The following is a 26,982-nucleotide window of genomic DNA, read 5'->3' as shown; positions in this document are numbered from 1 at the left end:
CTCGGCCGCAGGAGCCGCCGCCGCCTTGCGGCGCTCGCCTCCCTCTGACGCGCCGCCCGCGGCCCCCGGGCTGGGGTCGGGGCCGGGGCTGGGGAACCAGGTGCTTGTGCATGAGACACTCGCTGGCCCCGGGCTCGGACGGGCTCCGAGGGGCTCTGACGGCTTCGGACGGGCTCGAATGGTCTCAGAAGGGCGATGGCTGGCGAGAGGAAGCCCAGAGATTTCCCAGTGCGGGCGCGGATGGGAGGCCTCCTGTGGCGCCTGGGCTCACTCTGCCCGGGAACACCGCCTCCCCCAGTTTCATAAATATGATACAACTTCAGGCCTTTCCCCCTTTCTTAAAAGCAGATGTAGATATTTGTTCTATGAAGCTACATTAGGGGTAATATGTTTTAATATACAGTTTAATTTGTTAAATAATGCGTGTCAGATAATTCTGAATAAAATTAAAACCAAAAACCCAGAGGATTTTTTTCTTCCTGTGAAAATGGAACTTGATTCTAAAAGATATATAAAAATTCAAAGTGTTGAAAATATTCCAATTAATCTTGAAAAACACATGTTGAAGGACTTGTTCTCAAGATATCAACTTATTTTAAGAACTTGAGTCCTATTGGAGTGTGTATGTTTTCTAGACCAGTGCGTCTCTAAATTAAAGTACATTTAGGTCACCTGCGTGTCTTGTCAAAATGCAAATGCTGATTAAGTATATCTAAAATAAAGCCTAAACTGCTCTCAGGTGATACTGATGCTGCTGATCTTTGATCAAACTTTAAATAAGATTATAGACTAGTGGTTTGCAGCTCTAGCTGCATGTTCACCTGGGTAGCTCTTAAGTACACCAATACGTAGCATCAAACCAATTAAATTAGAATCTCTGGGATTGTGCTCCAGCCATTGGCATGTTGAAAACTCCCAAGTGATTCTAATGTGCAGTCAATATGTTGGAAACCTAAGAGATCCAATGTATAGAAGGAAGCAGACATCTGGAGGTTTAAAAACTGTGAGTGGTATCATTGTCTCTAGCCTCCTCTTGAGAACCTCTAACAAATATTAAAGTTGGGCCAGAGGTAGAGATCATACAAAAATGAGCCTGAAAATACCCAATATAGAGGATATTGCCAAGTATTTGTATACAAACTGAGTCATAGAGCATGGGGTCAGTTTCCTCAGACCATTATTAAGAATATATTGTAACAAATAGGGCTTCCCTGGTGGCGCAGTGGTTGAGAGTCCGCCTGCCGATGCAAGGAACACGCGTTCGTGCCCCGTTCTGGGAAGATCCCACATGCCGCGGAGCAGCTGGGCCCGTGAGCCATGGCCGCTGAGCCTGCGCGTTTGGAGCCTGTTGCTCCGCAACGGGAGAGGCCACAACAGTGAGAGGCCCGCGTACCGCAAAAAAAAAAAAAAAAAAAAAAAGAATATATTGTAACAAATAAATGGAAAGGTTTCCTGTGTTCATAGGTTAGAAGAATTAATACTGTTTAAATGGCAGTACTACAGAAAGCCATCTGTAGATTCAATGCAATCTCTATGAAGAGTCCAATGGCATTTTTTTTACATAAGAAGAGAAAACAATCATAAAATTTATATGACACCACAAAAGACCCTGAAAGAAGACCAGTGACTCTCTTAGCCACTGGCCATTTACCAATGCCTTCATCTGTAGGCATATGGACGCACTACACTAGCGCTGGGAGAGCACAGTACCACAGGCCTCCCTTGGGGATTGTCTGCTTCTTTGTGATGCTGGTGATCTCTGCTGATGTGGTTGTTTCCTGGTCTCTGTGCACTTGGTCTGCATGTGTTTCCTTAGTGTTGTCTTCCCTTGAAGGGAGGCAAGATTCCAAAGCTAGATCCAGTAGGTTTACCTGCCACTCTAAGGAGTCTGAATTTTGTTTTTAAGTTTAATGAGAAAGCTTTGAAGGATTTTTAATAATAACATGATCTGATTGCTACTTTATGAAGAAAACTACTGAGTCAATGATTATGGGTATGGGAGCAACAGTGGAGGAAGAGCCCCGCTAGGGGTCTGTTGCAGAAGTCTAGATGAGAGATGACTGTGGCTAGGATTAGATGAATACTGGTGGAGCAGCTGGATTCATGATATATTTTGATTGCAGAGCCAATAGACCTTACTGGTGGATTAGATGCAAGATGTGAAAGAAAAGGAAGAGTTAAGGGCCAGAGGTGCACCAAAAATCTACAAGACAGCTGTGAAAAACATTGCAGAAGGTGGGAGAATATCTTGGTGTTCACCTGGGGACGGTGATGAGAATAAGAAGCAGATGATATAATCAGAGGGTAGTAACTTCAAAAGAGAACAACCAGTGAATTGATGATGTCAGAGCAAAGGTCCATCGTTCCTCTCTGATCCCATGAGTCCCTACAGGACTTATTTCTACTTTCCCATGAAGTGGAATTTTTTCTGCTTTTAGGGGAAAGGGTATCATCAAGTAAAAATATGTGTCAGGTAAGATAGAATAGAGAAAGTGCTGTTAGAAGGAAGATCAAAAATCTAGAGAGATTTTAAGAATTCCCTTGTGGTCCAGTGGTTAGGACTCTGTGCTTTCACTGCAGAGGGCCGGGGTTCAAGCCCTGGTGGAGGAAGTAAGATCCCGCAAGCTGTGCGACACGGCCAAAAAATAAATAAATAATAAATAAATCAAGAGCGATTTATTCATAACCTAATGGTACTGAAGGTACACAGGGACTGAGGATGTAAATGACGAATGAGTGTTGGAAGAAAAACCATGAGGGGGTCCCCTAATCCTAGTAGTATTATGTAAAAGCTATCATGGAAAATAGGCCGAAGGTATGTGTTAATTATAATACTGAATAGGGAAACATGGTTTAAAGGCCAAATAATATAATTTACCATTCTGCCTGGAATGTTAGCATCATGGTACACACAGCCGGTATTGATAGGAGGACGTGGGTTGCAGCCCTCTTTCTGTTTTACACTTTAACTTGGTGGGTCTTTTCTAATTTCTACATTTACTGTTGAGTAGAGTAATTGTGACTTCAGGAGGAAATCATCCAGTCATGGTTTTCTGCCTTTCTTTTAAACTTTCTTCTCACTTACTTTTATCAGTCTTTTATACTTTTCACACTACACTCCTGTCTCACTTCTCACCTGTTATATGTTATGATTTATTGTACAATATACTAACATTCTGACATCTTAAGTTTCAAACTAACTTTGGGCAGTTTTTAGACATAGGATTTTAATACTCAACTAGAATGTAACACTTGTCATGAATCTCAGCCATCATGACATCAACTTTTCACTTTTTTGGAAAGAGAATGTTGCTATCTGGATGACCAGAACATCCTGTCACCTTGTGACATCATTAATGGCATCATCCTGTCACCTTGTGACATCATTAATGGCATCATGTTTATATCTGTACAGTGAGCATCTAGGTGATTCCTCATTTATGAGAGATAAGGCAACATCTTCAGCCAAAACATGAAATTTGACACTAAACATTATTCTTCTCTATTGAATCTTAATTATTGGTATGTTTATTAAGAAATTTACATATACTGCTTTGTTAGTACATATGTGGTACTTTGTTTTCAAACCTTGCTGTGACCCATTTGAAGGGATTTTGACTTTGAAGTTACAAGATTGCCTCTTCTAGGATGTTAGAAGGGGTGGGGGAAGATTATATAGGAACAATTTAATTTTATGAATGGAGAAGATAATGAGTTCTGTCTTGCTAGAGGCTCTGAATAATGTGCAGATCAAATGTGTTAATAGTTTTACTGAGAGACTGATTTTCCAGTACTAAAAGTCTCATATATTTTTTAGCTTTGAAGGAAAGACTGAAAGGGGTTGGCATAAATCAGCAATGTTGCTTTGTTAAGTGTGCTTTGTAAGATACAAATATCCTCTAAGATGCTAATAATTAGATAGCAGCCTTCTGCTTTAAGCTTAATTAAGAAGAAGAGATATTGAATTTGTATCCATATTTTTTTTTAAAAAAGTCCAAAGACTTGCTAAACCAGCTAACTGGACTTTTTACAATGGATTGGCAAGAACAAGATTGCAGATGTCACCTATTAAGGCAGTGACACACTTCACATTTAAGGTAATACTGCTCCTTTTTAGAACTTCTTACATTGAATTACATATTCAATATTTGCCTTCTTATTGTATTGTAGGCTTCCTAAAGGCAAGGGTCATATCATCAGAATTTTTTACGATGTCTGGAATGCTATAGCCACTCAATAAATACTGAAAAAATGAATAATCTAATTTTAATTTGGGAAGATTAATCAGGTTGGGAAGCTGTGCTAATGAATGAAATGATTTTTCTATTCGTCAACATTTACTAGCTATAAAAATTGAGATAAGAGTAAGAAAAACAAATTTCACAAATAACTTAGTCCTTCTTTTACAGCATGAGAAAATCAAACAATTTATTAACATGTATACATGAGAGAGACCCAGAAAACTGAGTAACTCCCAACAATGGCTAAAACTCTCAGGGTTTGGGACTTCAAAGGGGAGGAAGGCATGTCACATGGAAATGGAAAAGCAAATGTTTGGTTAAAAAAAAAAAAAGTTTGCTGGGCCAGGTAGAGACAATGGAACACTGAGAGGAATTTTAACAGACTATTCCTGGTTCTTCCCTGTCTACCACACCTGGTTCATCCTATAGTTATCAATGGTGATAGCTCCATTCCTGCCACTGGTCCTCTATCTACATTCTTTTCGGCAGTTAGGGGGAAGGTAAAAGTTTATTCCTGAGTCTTTGAGGCCTTGGCTGTTTTCATCTAGAAATAGTACACATACCAAAGAGACATTTTGGGGTGGCAAATTTTGCTCTCCTACAGTCCTGACTTTGAAATTTCTTTTAAGAAGTTTCACATTCCAGAAATTGAGTCAATAGATTGCTTCATCTCGCTGAGCCAATTTCTTAGTTCTGACAGTAGGTCATGTCAGTTACTCATTTCAGGAGGCAGTGATGCAAGTGGGCTCTCAAAGTTAGGCCTATAGGGTGTGAGCAGTCAGGTATTTAATAAGACGCATTTCTGTGGAGACAAAAGTAAAACAAAGTTTAATGATTGGAACAAATATAAACTCAGCAACTGAGTCCTGAGAGCTTCCATTTGAGAAGATTTCTAGATCTGAAGGTTGAAGCATCTTTTGCAGTTAGAAATGTCTCTGATGATGTCATTAGGTATTCATGTAAACTTTCTGAGTGGCTTACAAAGCAACAGGTACAGAGATTGCCTAAGCATGGGCTATTGTGGTGGTCTCTCTTACATTTATATCAAGCTGTTCAGCTTCAGATAGCAGGGTTTCAGGGAAAGGGCAGCTTTAGTTCTCAATGATTCCAAGTCAAAAGTGGGAGAAAAATTGGAAATGTTAGTTTGAAGAATTGTAGTCAAATATTTGAAGAAACTAGAAGAATTCAGGATCCATTTTGGTTTTCAGGTGGACAACCAAAATCTCAAGGATGATTAATAGAACTAGAATCTAATATTAATAACAGTGTATTATAGTTTCTACTGAAAGAGAAATTTTTTCTCTCTATAGTCACCCTCACTTTTATCAAAGAAAGCCAAATTAAAATTAATTCGTTTGCAAAATAAGATGAGTTACAAGAAATTTGGCCTGAATATTTACATAAGTCTGGCAAGGATAGCAATTGAGCACGTAGGCTCTTTTTTTTTTTTTTTTTTTTCACATAGGCTCTTTTAAATACTCTTTGCTGAAACTTTTCATAAGGAATCTCCAGACTGAATTTTTAATAGCCTCTTGAAGTCAGCCAGCCAAGCCAAGAACTTACCATCAGACTCACCTGTAATACCTATAGATTTGGGTTAATTCTCTTCTTGAGGTCCCCCAAATATCCTGAGGTTCTTATATCTGCCAGGAAGTGACCTTACTTTCTCACCTGGTAAGGCTTCTGGGAACTTTGCAAGCAAGGTACCAGGCTGATTTTCCAAGGGGCTTTATGCCTCCATAAAGTCAATCTTAGTTCCCTAAAACTGTCTGGTCATGTCTGATTGGATGCATATTCTAAAATGTGACATTCTAGTCAAAGCCTTTTAATATAATTAATTTTTCCAATTGTGCTCTCTTAAAAGGAGAACAGATTATTAGTGGATTTATGTAAGTAACTATTGCCATAAAAACACAAATACTAAGAGTTTTCAAATTCTGGAGGGATCGGGGGGGGAGAACAAATATAAATGTTTCAATTCTGCTTACAAAGGTATAATTTACCAAATTGCTATATTTCATTACATAAGAGGAAATGTTTCCTCATATATGAAAATGAAAGATTAAAAAGTCAGTAATATTTCAAACAAAAAGTCATAAAAATTATAGTCATATTCATCAGTTCATTCAATCATGAATGTGATTGATTCTTGCTGAGCTTGATCTTTTGTTAGCAGTTTTAGGAAGCCATTAGATTTTTAGAGTTCTGTACTTTGTTACCCAATTCAGTAGTATAGTCTGAAATTTATTAGAAACCTGTATTTCTTCTATTGTACATTACTTCTACAGAAGTGCTAAGGGAAAAACCATCAAATACATCTATCAACAATTACAGTGCAAGAAAAAGAAATTAGACCCTTCCGGCAACTTGATAGGAACAAAGAAAAGTGTCTTTACTAAGATTATCAGGGCCTCAGACAATGCAGCGAAGATTGGGGGTATAACCAGACATGTACTATCCAGTTCATATTCCACTCAGCAGCCATCTTTGCTCTGACTGCAAACTGCTTTTGGTTGGATAGGAGGAATCCCATCAGGAATTCCTAAAGATTTCCTCCAGGGTAAAATGGATGGATGGAGTCATCCTATTTAAGAGGACCACCATTTGTAAATCTTTAAATCACTTTCAGAAAGAAATACTGGGGGAAATGTGATAGGAGGGGGGAGGGCAGGGAAGATGACATTTGTTGAAAACCTACCATCAAGTTATGTTGCAAGGCACTTTCAGTGGTTAATTGTATCAATTTGAACCTACAACATTGTAGTGAGGTAGGCAAAAACCCCAATCACAGAGGAAGAAACTTGAGAATTACAGAAATTTGGAGACTTGTTCAGGTAAGGGAGAACCAAAGAACACAATCCCATCAGTTTCGATGTTATATGTTGTTGAGAAACTAACGTGTTATCAGGGAGCAGCCAGGACCAGAAATGTTTCCCAAATGTGCCAAGTTAGAAATTAGAATCCGACAGCAGAGTGATCAACAGTGAAGGAAAAGCAGTAGTTAAATGCACTTGGCTGCCAACATTCAGCAGCTCCTGGAAAGAGGCTGGTAAGTAGAGTTCTTCAGGGAACAAGCAGGGACATTTTCAGTAGTCCCCCGGAACGCAGACTTGTCCAGGATCAACAGAATGGACGTTGTCTGCCAACAGGCAGAATGTCTCCTCTCCCTGCACGGCTTCCTCTCTCCCATCGAAGTCCCCGGGTGCTCCAGGGGCCAGGAGTTTGCTGCCAGTTTCCATTCGCCTCTGGACCCACCTGTGGGGCGGAGGCGGGGTTTTGCGCAAGGCTGCAGCAGGTGAGGTTGGCAGCAACCTGGCCGTTCTTTGGATCCCCTGGGCGCGCTCTAGTTCGCCAGCATTCCCGAGGCTCGCTCGGCCAGCAGGCTCTTCTCTCTCAGTCCTGCGGAAGCCATGGCCAAGTCCAGGGTCTTCCGTAGCTTTGGATGTGCTTGGCTACAGCGCTGGCATATTTCCTGGGTGGATTTATGCTGGGTATGTATACCGACCCCTTCCCCGGATCCCAGATCTTCCGCTCCTCCCTGCAGCCTCCAACGGGAAAAGCGGGAGAGTTTGGGGCTGGAGGGCTGTGCTGTGCTGTGGGCGCCGGGCCGACTGAGCTCCTGGACCTGGCGAGCTCCGCTAATTTCAGCAGAACTGGAAACCGGATGGAACGCATTTCGGCCTTCATAATACAGTGTGACTGAAATTCAAATTTATTAAATGCTCACAGAGTTCAGGGTACTGTGAAGGGCTGTTAGAAAGACAATTTAGAAAAAGATGATTTCACTTACAAGCACCATTAAGGTGTCAAAACTTGCAATGAATATGGGCAGTGCTGCAAAAACTGCCCTTCCCTCGTCATTTATTAAACAAATGTCTGTGGAAGTCTCCCTGTGTGTCAGGCACTGTGCTATAAACTAAACCCCCAGGGCAGAACAAGAAAGATAGAGGCCGTACCTTGATACATAACAGGTGGGAAAATGAAAAGACTATCCTTCATCTAAAACTCGTTTAACCAACTCAAAATTATATATCAGAATTTGAAGATTTTCTGCATTTATAGGAATTTGTTTTTTGTTATGCTCACCATGATCTATTTCTTGGATAAAGGCTTTTTTTTTTTTGGCTTCTAGTTTTTATAAAAGTCAAATGCAATTATGTGTGTATGTAGTATGCATATGTGTATGTATTCTCCACCTACCACCCCTCCCATCTCAGGCTTGCTTAGGAAGCCTCTCAAAGAAACAGCCACTTCAATGGACACTCACCAAAATGTAAGGTGGAAACTGGTATCTGAGATGAAACCTGAAAATATTAAGTCATTTCTTCAGTAAATTTGTTTCGCACATTTGATCCTCAAAATAAAGTGTTTAAAATATTGCAGGGTGGGGCTTCCCTGGTGGCGCAGTGACTGAGCGTCCGCCTGCCGATGCAGGGGACACGGGTTCGTGCCCCGGTCCAGGAAGATCCCACATGCTTGCGTACCGCAAAAAAAAAAAAAAAAAAAAAAAAATATTGCATGGTGAAAGTGGGCATAGAGGGAACCTACCTCAATATAATAAAGGCCATATATGACAAACCCACAGCAAACATTATTCTCAATGGTGAAAAACTGAAAGCATTTCCTCTAAGATCAGGAACAAGAAAAGGGTGTCCACTTTCACTACCATTATTCAACATAGTCTGAGAAGTCCTAGCCACATCAATCAGAGAAGAAAAAGAAATAAAAGGTATCCAAACTGGAAAAGAAGTAAAACTGTCACTGTTTGTAGATGACATGATAATATATATAGAAAATCCTAAAGATGCCACCAGAAGCCTACTAGAGCTAATCAATGAATTTAGTAAGGTCGCAGAATACAAAATTAATAAACAGAAATCTCTTGCATTCCTATACATTAATGATGAAAAATCTGAAAGAGAAATTAAGGAAACACTCCCATTTACCATTACAGCAAAAACAATAAAATACCTGGGAATAAACCTACTTAAGGAGGCAAAAGACATGTACTCAGAAAACTATAAAACACTGATGAAAAAAATCAAAGATGATACGAACAGATGGAGAGATATAACATGTTCTTGGATTGCAGAATCAGTATTGTGAAAATGACCACCCTACCGAAAACAATCTACAGATTCAATGCAATCCCCATCAAATTACCACTGGCATTTTTCACAGAATTAGAACAAAAAATTTTACATTTTGTATGGAAACACAAAAGACCCTGAATAGCCAAAGCAATCTTGAGAAAGAAGCACAGAGCTGGAGGAATCAGGCTCCCTGCCTTCAAATGATACTACACAGCTACAGTAATCAAGATAGTATGGTTACTGGCACAAAAACAGAAATATAGATCAATGGTGCAAGATAGAAAGCCCAGAGACAAACCCATGAACCTATGGCCACCTAATCTATGACAAAGGAGGCAAGAATATACAATGGAGAAAAGAGAGTCTCTTCAATAAGTGGTGGTGGGAAAACTGGACAGCTACATGTAAATCTACAAACAACAAATGCTGGAGAGGGTGTGGAGAAATGGGAACCCTGTTGCACTGTTGGTGGCAATGTAAATTGATACAGCCACAATGGAGAACAGTATTGAGGTTCCTTAAAGAACTAAAAATAGAATTACCATATGATCCGGCAATCCCACTACTGGGCATATACCCAGAGAAAACCATAATTCAAAAAGACACATGCACCCCAGTATTCATTGCAGCACTATTTACAATAGCCAGGTCATGGAAGCAACCTAAATGCCCATTGACAGACAAATGGATAAAGAAGTTGTGGTACATATATGCAATGGAATATTACTCAGCCATGAAAAGGAAAGAAATTGGGTTATTCGTAGTGACGTGGATGGATCTAGAGACTATCATACAGAATGAAGTAACTCAGAAAGAGTAAAACAAATATTGTGTATTAACGCATATATGTGGAACCTAGAAAATGGTACAAATGAACACGTTTACAGAGCAGAAATTGAGACACAGATGTAGAGTACAATCCTATGGACACCAAGGGGGGAAAGCGGTTGGGGGTGGGGGTGATGAACTGGGTGATTGGGTTTGACATGTATACACTGATGTGTATAAAATGGATGACTAATAAGAAAATAAATAAATAAATGAACATTATAAAAAAAATTCTCTTCACAAGAAAAAGTATTTGTAACTATGTAGTGTGACGAATGTTAACTAGACTTATTGTGGTGATTATTTCATAATATATATGAATAACAAATCACTCAGCTTGTATATCTGAATATTATATAATGTTATATGTCAATTATACCTCACAAAAAACCAATTTTCTTTATTCATTTTATTAAAGATAATTATTCACATAAATATTGTATAAGTAGTTACTACATTATATTTATATTTTAATATGAATATATCCATTGATGTATAAGTTATATGCATAATATATATAAAGTATTCTGATTAAAAGTATTTACAGGGGCTTCCCTGGTGGCACAGTGGTTGAGAGTCCGCCTGCCGATGCAGGGGACACGGGTTCGTGTCCTGGTCCAGGAGGATCCCACATGCCACGGAGCGGCTAGGCCCGTGAGCCATGGCCACTGAGCCTGTGCGTCCGGAGCCTGTGCTCCGCAATGGGAGAGGCCACAACAGTGAGAGGCCTGCGTATCACAAAAAAAAAAAAAAAAAATTTACAAATGTATGAGTCCAAACAATAGATTTTATTTGGACATAAACCATTTATTCCACAGTACTCATAAAATATTAAAGGTAAGAAAAAGCTTAGCACAGTTAATTTCACCAATTATTATATATACACAATTATTTAAACAACATTTTTTATGAGAAATGAGAAATGTATATAGTGTAGGTGTGTCAATTATTCCAATTAATGTTTTATTTTCAAGCATAATCAGATAAACAATGGCTAGAAACATCATTAGCTATTATAAATTTTAAAAGTAGAGTAAGAATATACATTTTAACAATTATGAAGTCATTGCTTGAAGAATAAAAAATAATTTCATGAAATCATTTCTTCAGTTCAAATGTATTTTCAAACAACTTGTGTGGGGTCAACCTTCTTACATTTACCCTAAAGGAAGTCTGTATTCTTTTAGGGTCTTACCCCTCAAGTGTTGTTTTCTATATGCTGCAAACCCAATCAGCTGTTTTCACACCTTCCTGTCTGAAGGTGTATCCAATCTCAGGAAGTAGGTGTGGCCTCAAGTGAGTCTAATCCTTTAAAAAGCACCTTTGTCCAGAGGCGACTGATTCTCCAAGGTAGACTGAGAGAGTGTGTAGCTGCCAAGCTTTGGAGAGTTCTTGTTGACCCTGACCTCCACAGGCTACTAGGACGTCCAGGCTTCCAGAGGTGAGACCACTCACAGTAGACTCTGGTAAGCAAGGAATTGATTGCAAATATCTTCATGCCTACTTTCCCTTATGCAAATACTTTTCATTTACCTCTTGGCCTGCTTGGGTCTTGTCCAAGCAAACAAGTAGTTTTCTTCGTTTTTTTTTAACTGACATCAATATTTAAAATATCTGTAACTAGAGCAATTGCAATAAATTGATATTTGTAATATTGTTATTTAATACTTTTTATTTCATTACCTTCTGTGGTATTAGATGTCTTTAGGTCTTAAATTTTCCCATTTATATGTATCTATGGAGCACATAAAACACCTAAAATGCTGAATGTAATGTAGACGTTACATGGTCTTTGTACAGATCAACATGACTTAAATGTATTGAACTAATTATGATACATTTTTGTAAGGTCTTATTTGCTACCTGTTGAAAGCCTTCGGTTTGCAGTCTAGAGTTGAAATGTATTCAGACTAGATCCAATCACCTGGTAGGGACTTCCAACAAGTGACATTGATCATATAAGAAAATATCAATAACACAGGTCTATGGTCATGCCTCCATCAATTGCATCTCTGGATATTCTAGTGTAGAGAGGAAATTGCTGTGTAAATTATAATGTTTTTGAGGGTGGTTGGTTTTAAAAATTGATTTTTACTGATTACTGTTGTAGCTTGAACATTCATCAGTTTGAAATGTGAAGGTGCTCTGATGGTCTGAAAAGACTGGGAAAAAATGTTTTCCTGAGCTAGAAATAGCATACTTTTTCCTTGAGAGGAGGAGTTTTGCTATTTAAGTTGGAAGCAAATACTCAACTTTTTATAGTTTTAGGACTCCAAAATTTCAGTCAACATTGATTAAATTGAACAAGCTTAAATTATATGTAGACAATTTTGTCTTTGGAAAAGGGTATCTGTCACTTGGGAGATATGAGGCATAGAGACCATTAGCATAGAGATGAAGTGTGTGCATGTATGGGTACCAGTCATGGAGAGAAAGAGATTGAGATTCTCTCTGTGCTTCTGCACCAATCATCTATTAAAAAGAACTCTGGTGTCATCCTGTCTCTTAGCCTTTGCTCTAATATTTAAGCTTTTCCATGTAATTTAGGTATGATTGAGACCATGGCTTATTTTAAACAATAAAGTTGCTAGGTAGTCTCTTCTCTAATTTCATCATTTGTGTTATAGCATGAACCCAATCTGTCTGTATTCACCACTTCTAGGTTTGTACTGGGGGTAAGCAAATAGGTAAATCAGATAGAGTTCAAGCAGACAAGCTTTGTCCAAAGGCTGTTTTTTGTTTTGTTTTTTTTCTAATCAGGGTAAAAGAATGATTACTAGAATGATTACTCTTGTTCTTTCTCTTTAATTTCTAGAAACATGGATTCCAAAGGATTCATGCAAGCTTTCCAGAATGAACTAACCTGTTCCATCTGTATGAACTACTTCATAGACCCCGTCACCATAGACTGTGGGCACAGCTTTTGCCGTCCCTGCCTGTACCTCTGCTGGGAGGAAGACCAGACTCCAAAGAGCTGCCCTGAGTGCAGGGGACTATCAGAGAAGCCAGATTTCAAAACCAATATTGTACTCAAGAGGCTGGCTTCCCTCGCCAGACAGGACGCAGCTAAACAAACCAACAGCTTGGAGGGGCAGATCTGCTTGACACACAAAGAAGCCAAAGGACTCTTCTGTGAGGTTGACAAGACCCTGCTCTGTGGCCCCTGCTCTGAGTCCCCAGAGCATGCAGCTCACAGCCACAGTCCAATACAATGGGCTGCTGAGGAATACCGGGTAAGTGGTGCTTCTAAGGCAATTAGGAACCTACAGGCTCCTAAATCAGAGAGAAAGATGAGGATAATAATGAAGCTGATGGGGATGGAGAGGTGGAGGTGGGGATTTTTCAGTGTGGGTCCCGAGATAGAAATGTATCATTTCAATGTTGTTGCCCAATTGTCCAAACGTGTGGAAATGCTGCATCCTGGGGCATGTGGCAGCACCAGGCATACTGACATCTGACGTGAGCTTGAGGCTTTCTCAGTCAGGTTATATAAATATATGAGTCTCAATTTCTTAGGAAATGGATTCCATCATCTGTAAAGTTCCCCCAATTTTCTAGGATACGTCTCTGTCATTTCTGATATTCAAACTATTAGAATCAGACTAGATTAACGTGGAAAAATCTTATCACTTCATTTTAAATCACAATTACCGGTTTTTCAATGACTCCCTTTGCTCATAATTAAGGGGATGAAATTTACAGTATCACCATCTGTGTCACTAAAGCTTATGGGTATTTTCCAGGAGAAACTTCTAAAGAGAATGGGCTCTTTATGGAAAATGACACAAGAAATGCAAAACCATCTGAATCTGGAAACGCATAAAACTCTGTCATTAGAGGTAAGGATGAAAATGTTCCTTTTCATTTGTATGAATATTGACATAATTCTAGCTTAGACTTTTAGCTCAGTTTAAGTTCCCAGTTAAAGGACAGTGGTCTCTTCCCTGGAGAGGTAGTGGTTTCAAATGACATATCAGTGATCACAAATATACAGGCCCATATAAGCTATTTCAAATATTACTAGTATATGGGAAAACCAGGGCATGAGAATTATTCATAGTCCAAATTTTGAATATTTGGATAAACTTTCTCAGATATGGATGATAAGAGAACATTGCACTCAGTGTGACTCTAAAGGAGAGGAGAGGAATAGAGTAGTACCTAGAGGAAAAATAAAGAATATTTTTTAAACTGTATAATATGGGGTTTACATATTTAAAAATATATTTAGGAAAGTCAGGCAAAGGAACAAAAAGAAAAGAAGATTCAGGTAAGAGAAAAAATAAATAATGGACTAAGAACCCTGAGGAAACCTCCTAGGGAGAAAAACTGGGATCCCACGGATGGCTTGATTTAAACGGGGAAAGAAACTAGGAACATAGAGAAAGGATGGACAGGAAGGACCCTCTGAGGTGTGAGGTAGAAAGTTTGTCAAGAGCTTTCCCGATGACAGTAAGGAAATAATGTTTGACGTTTTCTGTTGAGAATGAGGATGAGTGATTCTTTGAATCCACTATCTCTGCAGAACTATGCGGCCATAAGGAAGGTGATGATCAAAGATCAGTATCAGAGGATCCACCTGTTTCTCCAGGAGCAGGAGCAACTCCATCTGGAGGTGCTGGAGGAAGAAGCGAAGGAGATTCTCCAGCAACTCAGGGAGAGTGAATTCAGAATGACTCAACAGAAAGAAAGTCTGAAAGAAATGTACAGAGAGCTGACTGAGATGTGCCACAAGCCTGACCTGGAGCTGCTCCAGGTGAGAAGGGAGGTTCCATCCTCAGAGACGGAAGTACTATTCTGGGCACCGTTGCCATGACATTGAAATGTTACCTGCATATACTCTTATCTCAGCTAAGGGATGATGCTCCTTGACTCCCATTATCTTACTTGTCCAATCCCTTATTTCTCATAGCCTGGTAATCTTTGGGAGTTTTTTTTTAAATCCTTTTATTAGCTAACATATGACAAAATTATTTCGGTGTGATATGGGGGACTCTCCACACTGATTATCCAAAGGCAGCAAAATTCTGTAGCCAGGAAAAGTTAACTTTGTTGGAATAATTTTCAATGTATGTTCCCCTAATCCCTTGTCACTCTCTTATCTCATACTTACTGAATACATTGAGGTTTTGCCCATTGTCTAGAAAAAATTAGAACTGGTAATCAATTTCAATGTCTTCTATAATTCATTTTGTATGGTCCTCTGTTTTGCTTTAATTGTTATCATAAATGAGATCTCTCCTTGGGAATAGGACAGGGCACTGAGTGACATTGGAGACCTAGATGTTGTTTCATCATAACACAGACTCTTCCTGGCCTTCTTCCTTCTGTAATGCACCCTAAGTCCATCATGTTTTAGTTTAGGCTCTGTTATTAAGATAACCTCTAATTGTTCCTTAGAGAAGAATCAGAGAATAAATACCTTAATAAAAGGAACAAACAAGAATACTAAAGAAGATGCAAAAGGACAGAACTCTGATGATTAACATCATCTTTTCTTTTTCCCTTGCAGAACTTGGGCAATGTATTGGAAAGGTGAGTTTACACTAAAGATTTCTGATTTCTGAGAATGTTTCTGTCTCTTTGATGAAGTAAATGTACAGTCATTCCTTAGTACCATGAGGATTTGGTTCCAAGCCCTCCCCCATACCTAAATCTGAGGATGTACAATCCCTTATACAAAATGACATAGTATGTACAAATAACTTACAAACATTTTCTAGTATCCTTTAAATCATCTCTAGACTACTTCTAACACCTATTATAATGTAAATTAAATGCTATGTAAATAGTTGCCTGGTATGTGGCATTTTCAAGTTTTACTTTTTGAAATTTCCTGATTTTTTTCTGAATATTTTTCATTCAGATTTCACAGTTTCAAATCATAATTGAGTCCACAGGTGTGGAATCCTAACAAATGGCAGATAGACTGTACAGTTTTTGAGCTATTAACATTGTTTTTGTGGCTATTTTCTATTTTATTTCAAAAGAGTTCTGAAGGACTTCTACTCCTTGGTCTCAGAAGTTTCCTGCTCATTTGGTTGATTTCAAATATACCTAAAAGGCTTCTGACATTCTGGACTTTGTTCCACCTCTCTAGCCTTACCATAGTAAAACGTGCTGTACGAAATTTTCTAAGTTGCAATACAGGAAGAACCTACCTGAGTGAGTTGGAAGGTGAATAATACTGGACAGAGGTAGATTCCCTAAGAGTGGGAAAAGGGGCTGTGATTTTGTTCCTAGAAGTAGCAGTGACTCAACCTGTTCCATCACTGAAAGCCCCCTTGTAAGCTGGACCTCAGAGGGAATGGCTTCCTGGTGCACACTGGGAAGTTGGACTTTCAGGACAAGGGTAGTCAGGCTGGAATTGAATTCCCTCGCTGTGCTGACAAGAGCAAAGCTGTCTGGTTCAGTGTACTATTCCTTTTGGCGACTACTTGCTGACTGAAGTACAAAAGCTTTGCCTGAATTTGTGCTCTCCGTAAAATGCCCAGGATCTTTGCATCACCTGAGATTGAATAGAGCGAGTAAACAAACCTCAAAATTTCTAGAAATGGAATAGTGACTAAAATGAATGGGGAATTTGAAATCTGATATAATTTATATTTTGAAAAAAAGTAAGGTAACATTTTTTTTTAATCCCAGGAGTGTAGAATATAATGAATGCACAGTTAACCAAAAATGGGAGAATTCTGATGAAATATCTAGGATTAAAAATAGCTTCTTTTGAAGATTAGGATTGACATGTATATGCTACTATGTATAAAATAGATAGCTAATGAGAACCGACTGTATAGCACAGGGAACTCTACTCAGTGCTGTGTGGTGACCTAAATGGGAAGGAAATCCAAAAAAGAGGGGATATATATACACATATAGCTGATTCACTTTGCTGTACAGCAAAAACTAACACAACATTGTAAAGCAACTATACTCCAATAAAAAAATATAATAAATGGCTTCTTTTGTAATGGTTGTGTGATTAACCTTTGGCCCTGAAGTGTAACTGATATCATTTTTTTACAGGACTGATTTGGTACAGATGCAAAAGCCTCAGCCAGTGAACCCAGAGCTCACTTCCTGGCCTGTCACTGGAATCCTAGACGTGCTGAACAGCTTCAGAGGTAAGAGTCAGCGCTTTGGTGATCAGGCCTCCATTTCTTTGGTGGTTCTTGGGAATGAGCCTTCTTTGATTTTATTTTTTCTGACATGAAGTTAGTACATGACTTTCCAAAACTGTTATATCTTTTCTGCCAATACAGTCATGCTACAAAGAACAAGGCTGAACTTTGCAACCTGTATTTTACTGCAAATGCAAAGCAAGATACATATTTTTAGTTACATCTGAAATAGGCCGAGCAAGAAGAGAGCAACTGGATTGATCAGCTAGTTATAAAGAAATAGAATATTTAGTTCTCAGAGTAGCAGTTAATGTTGTATGTTTATTCAGTTTATTTCACTCTTGAAAGGTTATATATGGCATTGCTGGTTTTAATTTGTTCTATATTACAATTGTTTATCATGCATTATACAAAGAATATTTCTTATTTCTATAATTACTAACTTTTGACAAAATAGACTACAATTGGCTTAGGCAGAATCATCGTAATGCTGTTAGATCAATCTCAAAATAATTGAAAGGTGAGGGATATGTGAACATGGTTAGTCATAACATGCTTTTAGAAGCTTCCAAACGATTCATTGATGGATTTCTATCAACATTTTTGCTTTGAAAACTTGCTAGGTAGAGACTCTAGCCCAACAAATACGCACATAATATCAAAGTGCTCTCTATATATTAAACAGTGTTAAAGACAAAAGACACAAGAAAAGTTTTCTAAAGTAAAGAAAAAAATAAAATTTTATGTGTCCTGAAATAAACTATCAAGAATTTGACATTAAATCAGACTTCACAGAGTTCATGATATGTCTGTATGATTTTTTCTTTTTCTATATGATTTGAGGTGTTTCTGTGTGCTGTAGAGATAGTTATAACTCTTGTTCTTCATAGAAGAGCCAGCCTGAACTCCTTTTTGTCTTCATTTTGTATTTCCTTGGAGGAGGGAAAATGAAAAGACTCATTGGGTAGAGAGCCTCTGCCTCTCAGGCCATGGAAATCCCACTTGTTGACCACATTTTTGCTCTTTCTGCAGTGGATAACGTTCTGAGTCAGAAAACGACCATTCACAATGTAAGCCTTTCTGAGGATGATACAACTATGATATATGGAGATGACCATCATGGTGTGTCCAGAGAGCTCCAGGGTGCAGAGAGTTTTGTGGCCTGGGGAGCTGTGGCCTTCACCTCCGGAAGGCATTACTGGGAGGTGGATGTGACACACTCCTCGAACTGGATTCTGGGAGTCTGTAAAGATATCTTGACAAGCAATACTGTTATCAGTATTGATTCTGAAGAAGCATTTTTGCTATCTTCTATGAAAGTGAACAATCATTATATTCTGTCCACGAACTCCCCACCCTTAATTCAGTATGTGCAAAGGCCTCTGGGTGGGATTGGAGTGTTTCTGGATTATGACAATGGAACTGTGAGCTTCTATGATGTTTGCAGAGGTTCCCTCATATATACTTTCTTGCCTTCATTCTTTTCCTCCCCTCTGAAGCCTTTCCTTTGCCTTAGGTCTCCATGAATAGTCAAGTTCTGTGACCATTTATTAGATGAACTTCTTGTCGGAGGAAGTTACTGTCCTGAGACCTCATGTGAGGCTACAGGATGATACTTGACTGTCTCTGAGCCTATTGCAATTTAATGAACATAATGATGGTATGTTTATAAAATGGCATAACCATGTTGAATATATAAATTTGTTAATTAAATGATCTATTAATAAAAACTTTTTTATTGAGCATTTCTAGAATATAATCAATAGATATTCTTTTAAAAAAATAATATTTGTATTAAAATAAAAATTACCTATCATAAGGTTCATTTACATTTTAAGCAATGTGTTTTTCTTCCATAGTTGAACCATACTGGGGTAGAAGAATGAAGTGGTATATATCTCAGCATAGTAAACAAAAGGAATAGCTCAGTTTTTTCTTCAAGTGTGACCTAGTTGGTTGGATAAATGTATTTGACAGATTTGGTCAAACCCTTTCTCTTTGTCAAACATTTAGACTTTCTCTAAACCCTGGCCATTCAGCACATCACAGCTCATCAACAGCTTTTCCAGAAAGTTTTTCCTGACTCCACAGACCAGTATAGTTCCTCTTATAACACATTCTCTGAGCATATGCCATCTCATCATAATGTTCAACAAACTTTCCCCAAATTACTAGATACTTTTTACTGCAGACTGAAAATTCTGAGAGAGTAAGGATGGCCTTTGACTTATTTACTACTATATTCCCACTATCCAATGAAGCACTTAGAACATAACAAAAATAAATACAAGGCAAATGAATGAACAAATACATGAGTGAAATAGCTAATACACAGAAAAAGTATTCTATCATCATTAAAATTTTCTTTACAGACTAGCAAAAGTTAAGAGAATTCAGTAGCACCAAACCAGCTTTACAACAAATGCTAAAGGAACTTCTCCAGGCAGGAAACACAAGAGAAGGAAAAGACCTACAATAACAAACCCAAAACAATTACGAAAATGATAATAGAAACACATATATTGATAATTACCTTAAATGTAAATGGATAAAATGTTCCAACCAAAAGACATAGAGTGGGTGAATGGATACAAAAACAAGACCCATATATATGCTGTCTACAAGAGACACACTTCAGACCTAGGGACACATACAGACTGAAAGTGAGGGGATGGAAAAAGATATTCCATGCAAACAGAAATCAAAAGAAAGCTGGGGTAGCAATTCTCATGTAACACAAAATACACTTTAAAACAAAGACTATTATAGGAGACAAAGAAGGGCACTACATAATGATCAAAGAATCAATCCAAGAAGAAGATATAACAATTGTATATATTTATGTACCCAACATAGGAGCACCTCAATACATAAGGCAAATGCTAACAGCCATAAAAGGGGAAACAGACAGTAACACAGTCATAGTAGGGAACTTTAACACGCCACTTTCACCAATGGAGAGATCAACCAAAATGAAAATAAATAAGGAAACACAAGCTTTAAATGATACATTAAGCAAGATGGACTTAATTGATATTTATAGGACATTCCATCCAAAAACAACAGAATACACTTTTTTATCAAGTGCTCATGGAACATTCTCCATGATTGATCATATCTTGGGTCACAAATGAACCCTTGGTGAATTTAAGAAAATTGAAATTGTATCAAGTATCTTTTCCAACCACAACACTATGAGAGTAGATATCAATTACAGGAAAAAATCTGTAAAAAGTACGAACACATGGAGGCTAAACAACAAACTACTAAATAACCAAGAGATCACTGAAGAAATCAAAGAGGAAATCAAAAAATACCTAGAAACAAATGACCACGAAAACCCAAAGCCTATGGGATGCAGCAAAAGCAGTTTTAAGAGCAAAGTTCATAGTAATACAATACTACATCAAGAAGCAAGAAACACCTCAAATAAACAACCTAACCTTAAACCAAAAGCAATTAGAGAAAGAAGAACCAAAAAACCCCAAAGTCAGCAGAAGGAAACATCAGATCAGAAATAAATGGGAAAAAAATGAAGGAAATGATAGCAAAGATTAATAAAACTAAAAGCTGGTTCCTTGAGAAGATAAACAAAATTGATAAACCATTAGCCAGACTCATCAAGAAAAAAAGGGAGAAGTCTCAAATCAATAGAATTGGAAAAGAAAAAGGAGAAGTAAGAACTGACACTGCAGAAATACAAAGGATCATGAGAGATTACTACAAGCAACTCTATGCCAATAACATGGACAACCTGGAAGAAATGGACAAATTCTTAGAAAAGCACAACCTTCCGAGACTGAATCAGAAAGAAATAGAAAATATAAAGAAACCAATCATAAGCATTGGAATTGAAACTGTGATTAAAAATCTTCCAACAAACAAAAGCCCAGGACCAGATGGCTTCACAGGTGAATTCTATCAAACATTTAGAGAAGAGATAACACCTATCCTTCTCAAACTCTTCCAAAATATAACAGAGGGATGAACATTCCCAAACTCATTCTCCAAGGCCACCATCACCCTGATACCAAAACCAGACAAAGATGTCACAAAAAAAGAAAACTACAGGCCAATATCACTGATGAACACAGATGCAAAAATCCTCAACAAAATACTAGCAAACAGAATCCAACAGCACATTAAAGGGAACATACACCATGATCAAGTGGGGTTTATCCCAGGAATGCAAGGATTCTTCAACATACACAAATCAAACAATGTGATAAACCATATTAACAAACTGAAGGATAAAAACAATATGATCATCTCAGTAGATGCAGAAAAAGCTTTCGACAAAATTCAACACCCATTTATGATAAAAACACTCCAGAAAGTACACATAGAGGGAACTTACCTCAACATAATAAAGGCCATATATGACAAACCCACATTCAGCATCATTCTCAAAGGTGAAAAACTGAAACCATTTCCACTAAGATCAGGAACAAGACTAGGTTGCCCACTCTCACCACTATTATTCAACATAGTTTTGGAAATTTTAGCCACAGCAATCAGAGAAAAAAAAGAAATAAAAGGAATCCAAATTGGAAAAGAAGAATTAAAACTGTCACTGTTTGCAGATGACATGATACTATATTTAAAGAATCCTAAATATGCTACCAGAAAACTACTAGAGCTAATCAATGAATTTGGTAAAGTAGCAGGATACAAAATTAGTGCATACAAGTCTCTTGCATTCCTATACACTAATGATGTAACATCTGAAAGAGAAATCAAGGAAACACTCCCATTTACCATTGCAACAAAAAGAATAAAATACCTAGGAATAAACCTACCTCAGAAGGCAAAAGACCTGTATGCAGAAAACTGTAAGACACTGATGAAAGAAATTAAAGATGACACAAACAGATGGAGAGATATACCATGTTCTTGGATTGGAAGAATCAACATTGTGAAATAGACTATACTACCCAAAGAAATCTATAAATTCAGTGCAATGCCTATCAAACTACCAACGGCATTTTTCACAGAACTAGAGAAAAAACTTCGTAATTTTTATGGAAACAAGATGACCTCAAATAGCCAAAGCAATCTTGAGAAAGAAAAATGGAGATGGAGGAATCAGGCTTCCTGACTTCAGACCATACTACAAAGCTACAGGAATCAAGACAATATGGTATTGGCACAAAAACAGAAGTATAGATCAGTGGAACAGGATAGAAAGCCCAGAGATAAACCCACATACACATGGTCACCTTATCTTTGATAAAGGAGGCAAGAATATAAAATGGAGAAAAGACAATCTCTTCAATAAGTGGTGTTGGGAAAACTGGACAGCTACATGTAAAAGAATGAAATTCGAACACCCCCTAATACCATACACAAAAATAAAATTAAAATGGATTAAAGACCTAAATATATGGCCAGACACTATAAACTCTTAGAGGAAAACATAGGCAGAACACTCTCTGACATAAATCACAGCAAGATCCTTTTTGACCCACGTCCTAGAGAAACAGAAATAAAAACAAAAATAAACAAAGGGGACCTAATGAAACTTAAAAGCCTTTGCACAGGAAAGGAAACCATAAACAAGAGGAAAAGAGAGCCCTCAGAATGGGAGAAAATATTTGCAAATGAAGCAACTGACAAAGGATTAATCTCCAAAATATACAAGCAGCTCATGCAGCTCAATATCAAAAAACAAAAACCCAATCCAAAAATGGGCAGAAGACCTAAATAGACATTTCTCCAAAGAAGATATACAGATTGCCAGCAGACGCATGAAAGGATGCTCCACGTCACTAATCATTAGAGAAATGGGAATCAAAACTACAATGAGGTATCACCTCACACCAGTCAGAGTGGCCATCATCAAAAAATCTAGAAACAATAAATGCTGGAGAGGGTGTGGAGAAAAGGGAACACTCTTGCACTGTTGGTGGGAATGTAAATTGATACAGCCACTATAGAGAACAGTATGGAGGTTCCTCAAAAAGCGAAAAATAGAGCTACCATATGACCTAGCGATTCCACTACTGGGCATGTACCCTCAGAAAGCCATAGTGCACAAGGAGACATGTACCACAATGTTCACTGCAGCTCTATTTACAATAGCCAGGACATGGAAGCAACCTAAATGTCCATCAACCGAGGAACAGCACATATATACAATGGAATATTACTCAGTCATAAAAAGAAATGGAATTGAGTTATTTGTAGTGAGGTAGATGGGCCTAGAGACTGTCATACAGAGTGAAGGAAAGAGAAAAAGAAATACCATATGCTAACATAGATATATGGAATCTAAAAAAAAAAAAGGTTCTGAAGAACATAGGGGCAGGACAGGAATAAAGACGCAGATGTAGAGAATGGACTTGAGGACACAGGGAGGGGGAAGGGTCAGCTGGGATGAAGTGAGAGAGTGGCATGGACATATATACACTACCAAACGTAAAATAGATAGCTAGTGGGAAGCAGCCTCATGGCACAGGGAGATCAGCTCGGTGGTTTGTGACCACCTAGAAATGTGGGATAGGGTGGGTGGGAGGGAGACGCAAGAGGGAGGGTATATGGAGATAAATGTATATGTATAGCTGATTCACTTTGTTGTAAAGCAGAAACTAACACACCATTGTAAAGTAATTATACTGCACTAAGGATGTTAAACATATATATATATATATATATATATATTAGTAAACCAAAATAATAAAAGCAGTGTCATATTTGTACATTAATTCCAAAAAGCTTAGTAGCCTATGGACTAAAATACTTATACACACAACACGTACAAACTCGTAATGTAATACAAATAAATCAAGTGTATGCTGAAAACATTATTCACTTACAACCTGGAGCATGAGGAAGGGATTGGGGCAGAACCAAAATAAATTTAGACATGGCCTGGAAAATTAGTTCCAAGAGTCAAAGGAGACTGATTTTAAGGAGGAGTTAATTCAAATGGAAATGATGAAGTCCTAAAAATTAATTTCTAATTTTTGAAATCAGTAAGAAAAATCTCAGTGACAGCTAAGCGATAAATATACATATAGAAATGCTGCTGCTCGCATGCCCCTGCCACTAGCAAGATAGGGAAGGGCCAACTTCTCACTTCACAGAGCAGGGAGAGAGACATCAGGAGCTTGACAATCTTCTTAAAGGCAACTCTCCTACCTCCAGTCAATCAAATCTTCCCATTCCCTGTTCCCATGCAGAAGTCCTAAGGGACAGGATCACAGAGAAGGGAGGAGTCACAGACTCCTCGGGGCTCCCTCACAGCTCTGGCAGCAGGTGAGGAAAATAAAACTTCTCTGTTCAGGAAACTCAGCCTAGTCCAGAGTGTACGGCAGCCCAATCAGATCATTGTTTACTCCAAGAGTATTCATTGCATTGACTGTCTCTGGGGGTGGACTTGGGGTACAGAGAGGAACCAGAAATTACTGCACGAGATGTCTTTTTCCCAACTGGTCATACTTTGTATTGAACAGGGAAGGAAAGAAGGAAGGCAATGAAAGGGCACAGGGAGAAGAGCCCTTCTATTTGATGAAGATGCCATGGCCTTTTTTTTTTTGTTTTTTGCGGTACGCGGGCCTCTCACTGTTGGGCCCTCTCCCGCTGCGGAGCACAGGCTCCGGATGCGCAGGCTCAGCGGCCATGGCTCACGGGCCCAGCTGCTCCGCGGCATGTGGGATCCTCCGGGACCGGGGCACGAACCCGTGTCCCCTGCATCGGCAGGCGGACTCTCAACCACTGCGCCACCAGGGAAGCCCAGATGCCATGGTCTTTTGCTGGGAAGTTCTTTGTTCAGGTTGTGAAAAAAGCTCAGCTGGAATCTGAGCCAGAGGATTCCCCTGAGGTAGATGAGCTGCAGCCACTGTCCTCAGACACAATCTTCATCTTCACCTACTGCTGTGGGCTGAGGAGTTGCTGCCTTTCTCCTCTTGTTCATCTTCCTTATTTTCCTCTGATCTCCCTGAGGCAGGAAAATATTCTCCCATCATATCTGATAATTCTGTCTCTGGAGCCTGAAGCCCCTTCCCAGTCCAAGCCCTCCCTGCAGATTCCCTGATGATGGGGACTGCAGATCCATCTTCCTAATCTTGGGATTAGGGCCTCCCATCACGTTCATGTTCTTATGCTTCAAATAGGTTGTCTCTCTGTAATAAGCATGTTCTTCAGGAGACAGACTCTTGAGTCAGAGATCAAGGTCCACCTTGTACTGTTTCTGTAGTTCCTCAGCCTCCTTCTTATAATACTCCCTCTGGTTCTGTAGGACACGCTGCCAGCATCTACTAATCTCTACCATGTGCTCCCTCGGGGCGACCCTTTCAGCTCCCTACTCAACCACAAATCCTGGTGGAACTTGTGATAGCCATTCATAGGTGGCTTCTTGGGCTCTTCATGAATAAACTGTTTTTTTGGGGAGACCGCTTTTTGCACATTTCCCTGAAACTTCTTTGGCACTTTGATTTGGCTTCCTTTGGGGACATCAGATTTCGTGGAGCTCTGGACCAGATCAGGGTGCTGTTCTCTGAACAGAGTCATTTTCTCCTTAAACTTCTGTTTCTCCTTCTAGAAATCTTGACTATATTTCAGCTTCAGCTGCTCTGGAAGCTTCTTGTATTCCTCAGACAGAACCTTGGTCAGCTCCTGGTTGCTCAGCTTAGGGTGTTTTTGGGTGTACTGGAGTCGCATCTTTTTGAAAAAGCAGAGGTAAACTGTCAAGGGCTTCTTTGGTAAATCAGGATGCTTCTTGTGTTTTCTGCGTTTGTAAGGATTGTCAACATTTTCCTTTGCTTCCAGGACTAATTCTTTCAAAGTGCGAAACTTTCTCAAGTTATAAGAAATTTCTAACCATTTGAGTTTGCACATTTCCCCAGGAAAATCTTTAAAAGCTACTTTTTCCCAGTCCATCAGTGACTAGGTTGTTTTGAACATGTGCCTGTCATTGGATGTAATGTTATTCACCATATATTCCAATAACTTCACAATATCTTCTTTGGACCTGTCATCCTGGCCTTTAGGCAACACCATTTCTTGTTCTTTGGGATACTTATATCATCCCAGCAGTTCAAACACCTCAGCAAATCTCCAGCTTCTTCACTCTCAAGATTCAGCTGGTGAGTTATTTCTGGAAGTCCTGCAGTGTGTGTGATTTCTATGTTTCTGAAGAGAAAGAAAAAGAAAGGTTCTCTCCTATGTGATACACAAGAAAAGCACACCCTACCTGGGATATGTCCCTTCTATCATTTAATTTACCTTTAAAAATGTAAATGAAAACAGGCCCAAATTCTGAGTTGAAGTTCATGTTGAGCATTAAGAGCTCCTTTCGTACAATTAAAAATCCTCAGGCCCCGTTCCAACATACCTTCCAATCAACCTCACCACAGCTTGTTTTAACTACAAATGAACAAAACTAAAGACTGGCTACTCACTCAAGGGGCATAGGATAAGAGAAAATGAAGGGAACTTTAAAAATTAAAATGTCTGAAAAGGAAAGGGCTTTAAAATAGGAATGAGATACCACATGTATAAGAATGGTCAAATTCCCAAAACAAGGACATTACTGAATACTGAGAGGATGTGGAGAATCAGGAACTTTGATTCATGGCTGATGGGAATGCAAACTAGTACAGGCATTCTGAAAGACAATAAGGCAGTTTGTTACAAAACTAAATATCCTCTTACCATGTAATTCGGTAATCATGCTCCTTTGTATTTGCCCTAATCAGT

The 26,982-nt window shown here is 38.7% G+C and overlaps 2 protein-coding genes across 2 annotated transcripts; one reads left to right on the top strand and one right to left on the bottom strand.

The window, feature by feature from the left end:
- The first annotated feature begins 12,981 nt into the window (after nt 1-12,981).
- Nucleotides 12,982-18,948, top strand: LOC116758201 (tripartite motif-containing protein 64C-like). The gene is made up of 6 exons (XM_032640989.1): nt 12,982-13,395; nt 13,906-14,001; nt 14,688-14,918; nt 15,675-15,697; nt 17,189-17,286; nt 18,316-18,948. The coding sequence occupies exons 1-6, from the start codon at nt 12,982-12,984 to the stop codon at nt 18,807-18,809; spliced, it is 1,356 nt and encodes a 451-aa protein (XP_032496880.1). The 3' UTR covers nt 18,810-18,948.
- A 6,200-nt stretch (nt 18,949-25,148) lies between these two features.
- UBTFL1 (upstream binding transcription factor like 1) lies at nt 25,149-26,283 on the bottom strand. The gene is given in 3 exon segments (XM_032641131.1): nt 25,149-25,291; nt 25,294-25,575; nt 25,578-26,283. Coding segments are annotated over 3 exon segments (1,131 nt in total).
- Nucleotides 26,284-26,982: the final 699 nt, after the last annotated feature.

This window comes from Phocoena sinus, chromosome 8, assembly GCF_008692025.1.
Source record: "Phocoena sinus isolate mPhoSin1 chromosome 8, mPhoSin1.pri, whole genome shotgun sequence".
In the NCBI taxonomy this organism is placed as follows: Eukaryota; Metazoa; Chordata; class Mammalia; order Artiodactyla; family Phocoenidae; genus Phocoena; species Phocoena sinus.
Note: the sequence above shows the minus strand (reverse complement) of the source record. Positions and strands in the feature narration are given on the sequence as shown.

Excerpts from the sequence above, each read along its gene's own strand:
- LOC116758201 (XM_032640989.1), top strand. The coding sequence starts at position 12,982 with ATGGATTCCAAAGGATTCATGCAAGCTTTCCAGAATGAACTAACCTGT. Across the intron at positions 14,002-14,687 it reads ATAAAACTCTGTCATTAGAG|AACTATGCGGCCATAAGGAA; the intron begins GTAAGGATGAAA and ends CTATCTCTGCAG. Across the intron at positions 17,287-18,315 it reads CGTGCTGAACAGCTTCAGAG|TGGATAACGTTCTGAGTCAG; the intron begins GTAAGAGTCAGC and ends CTCTTTCTGCAG.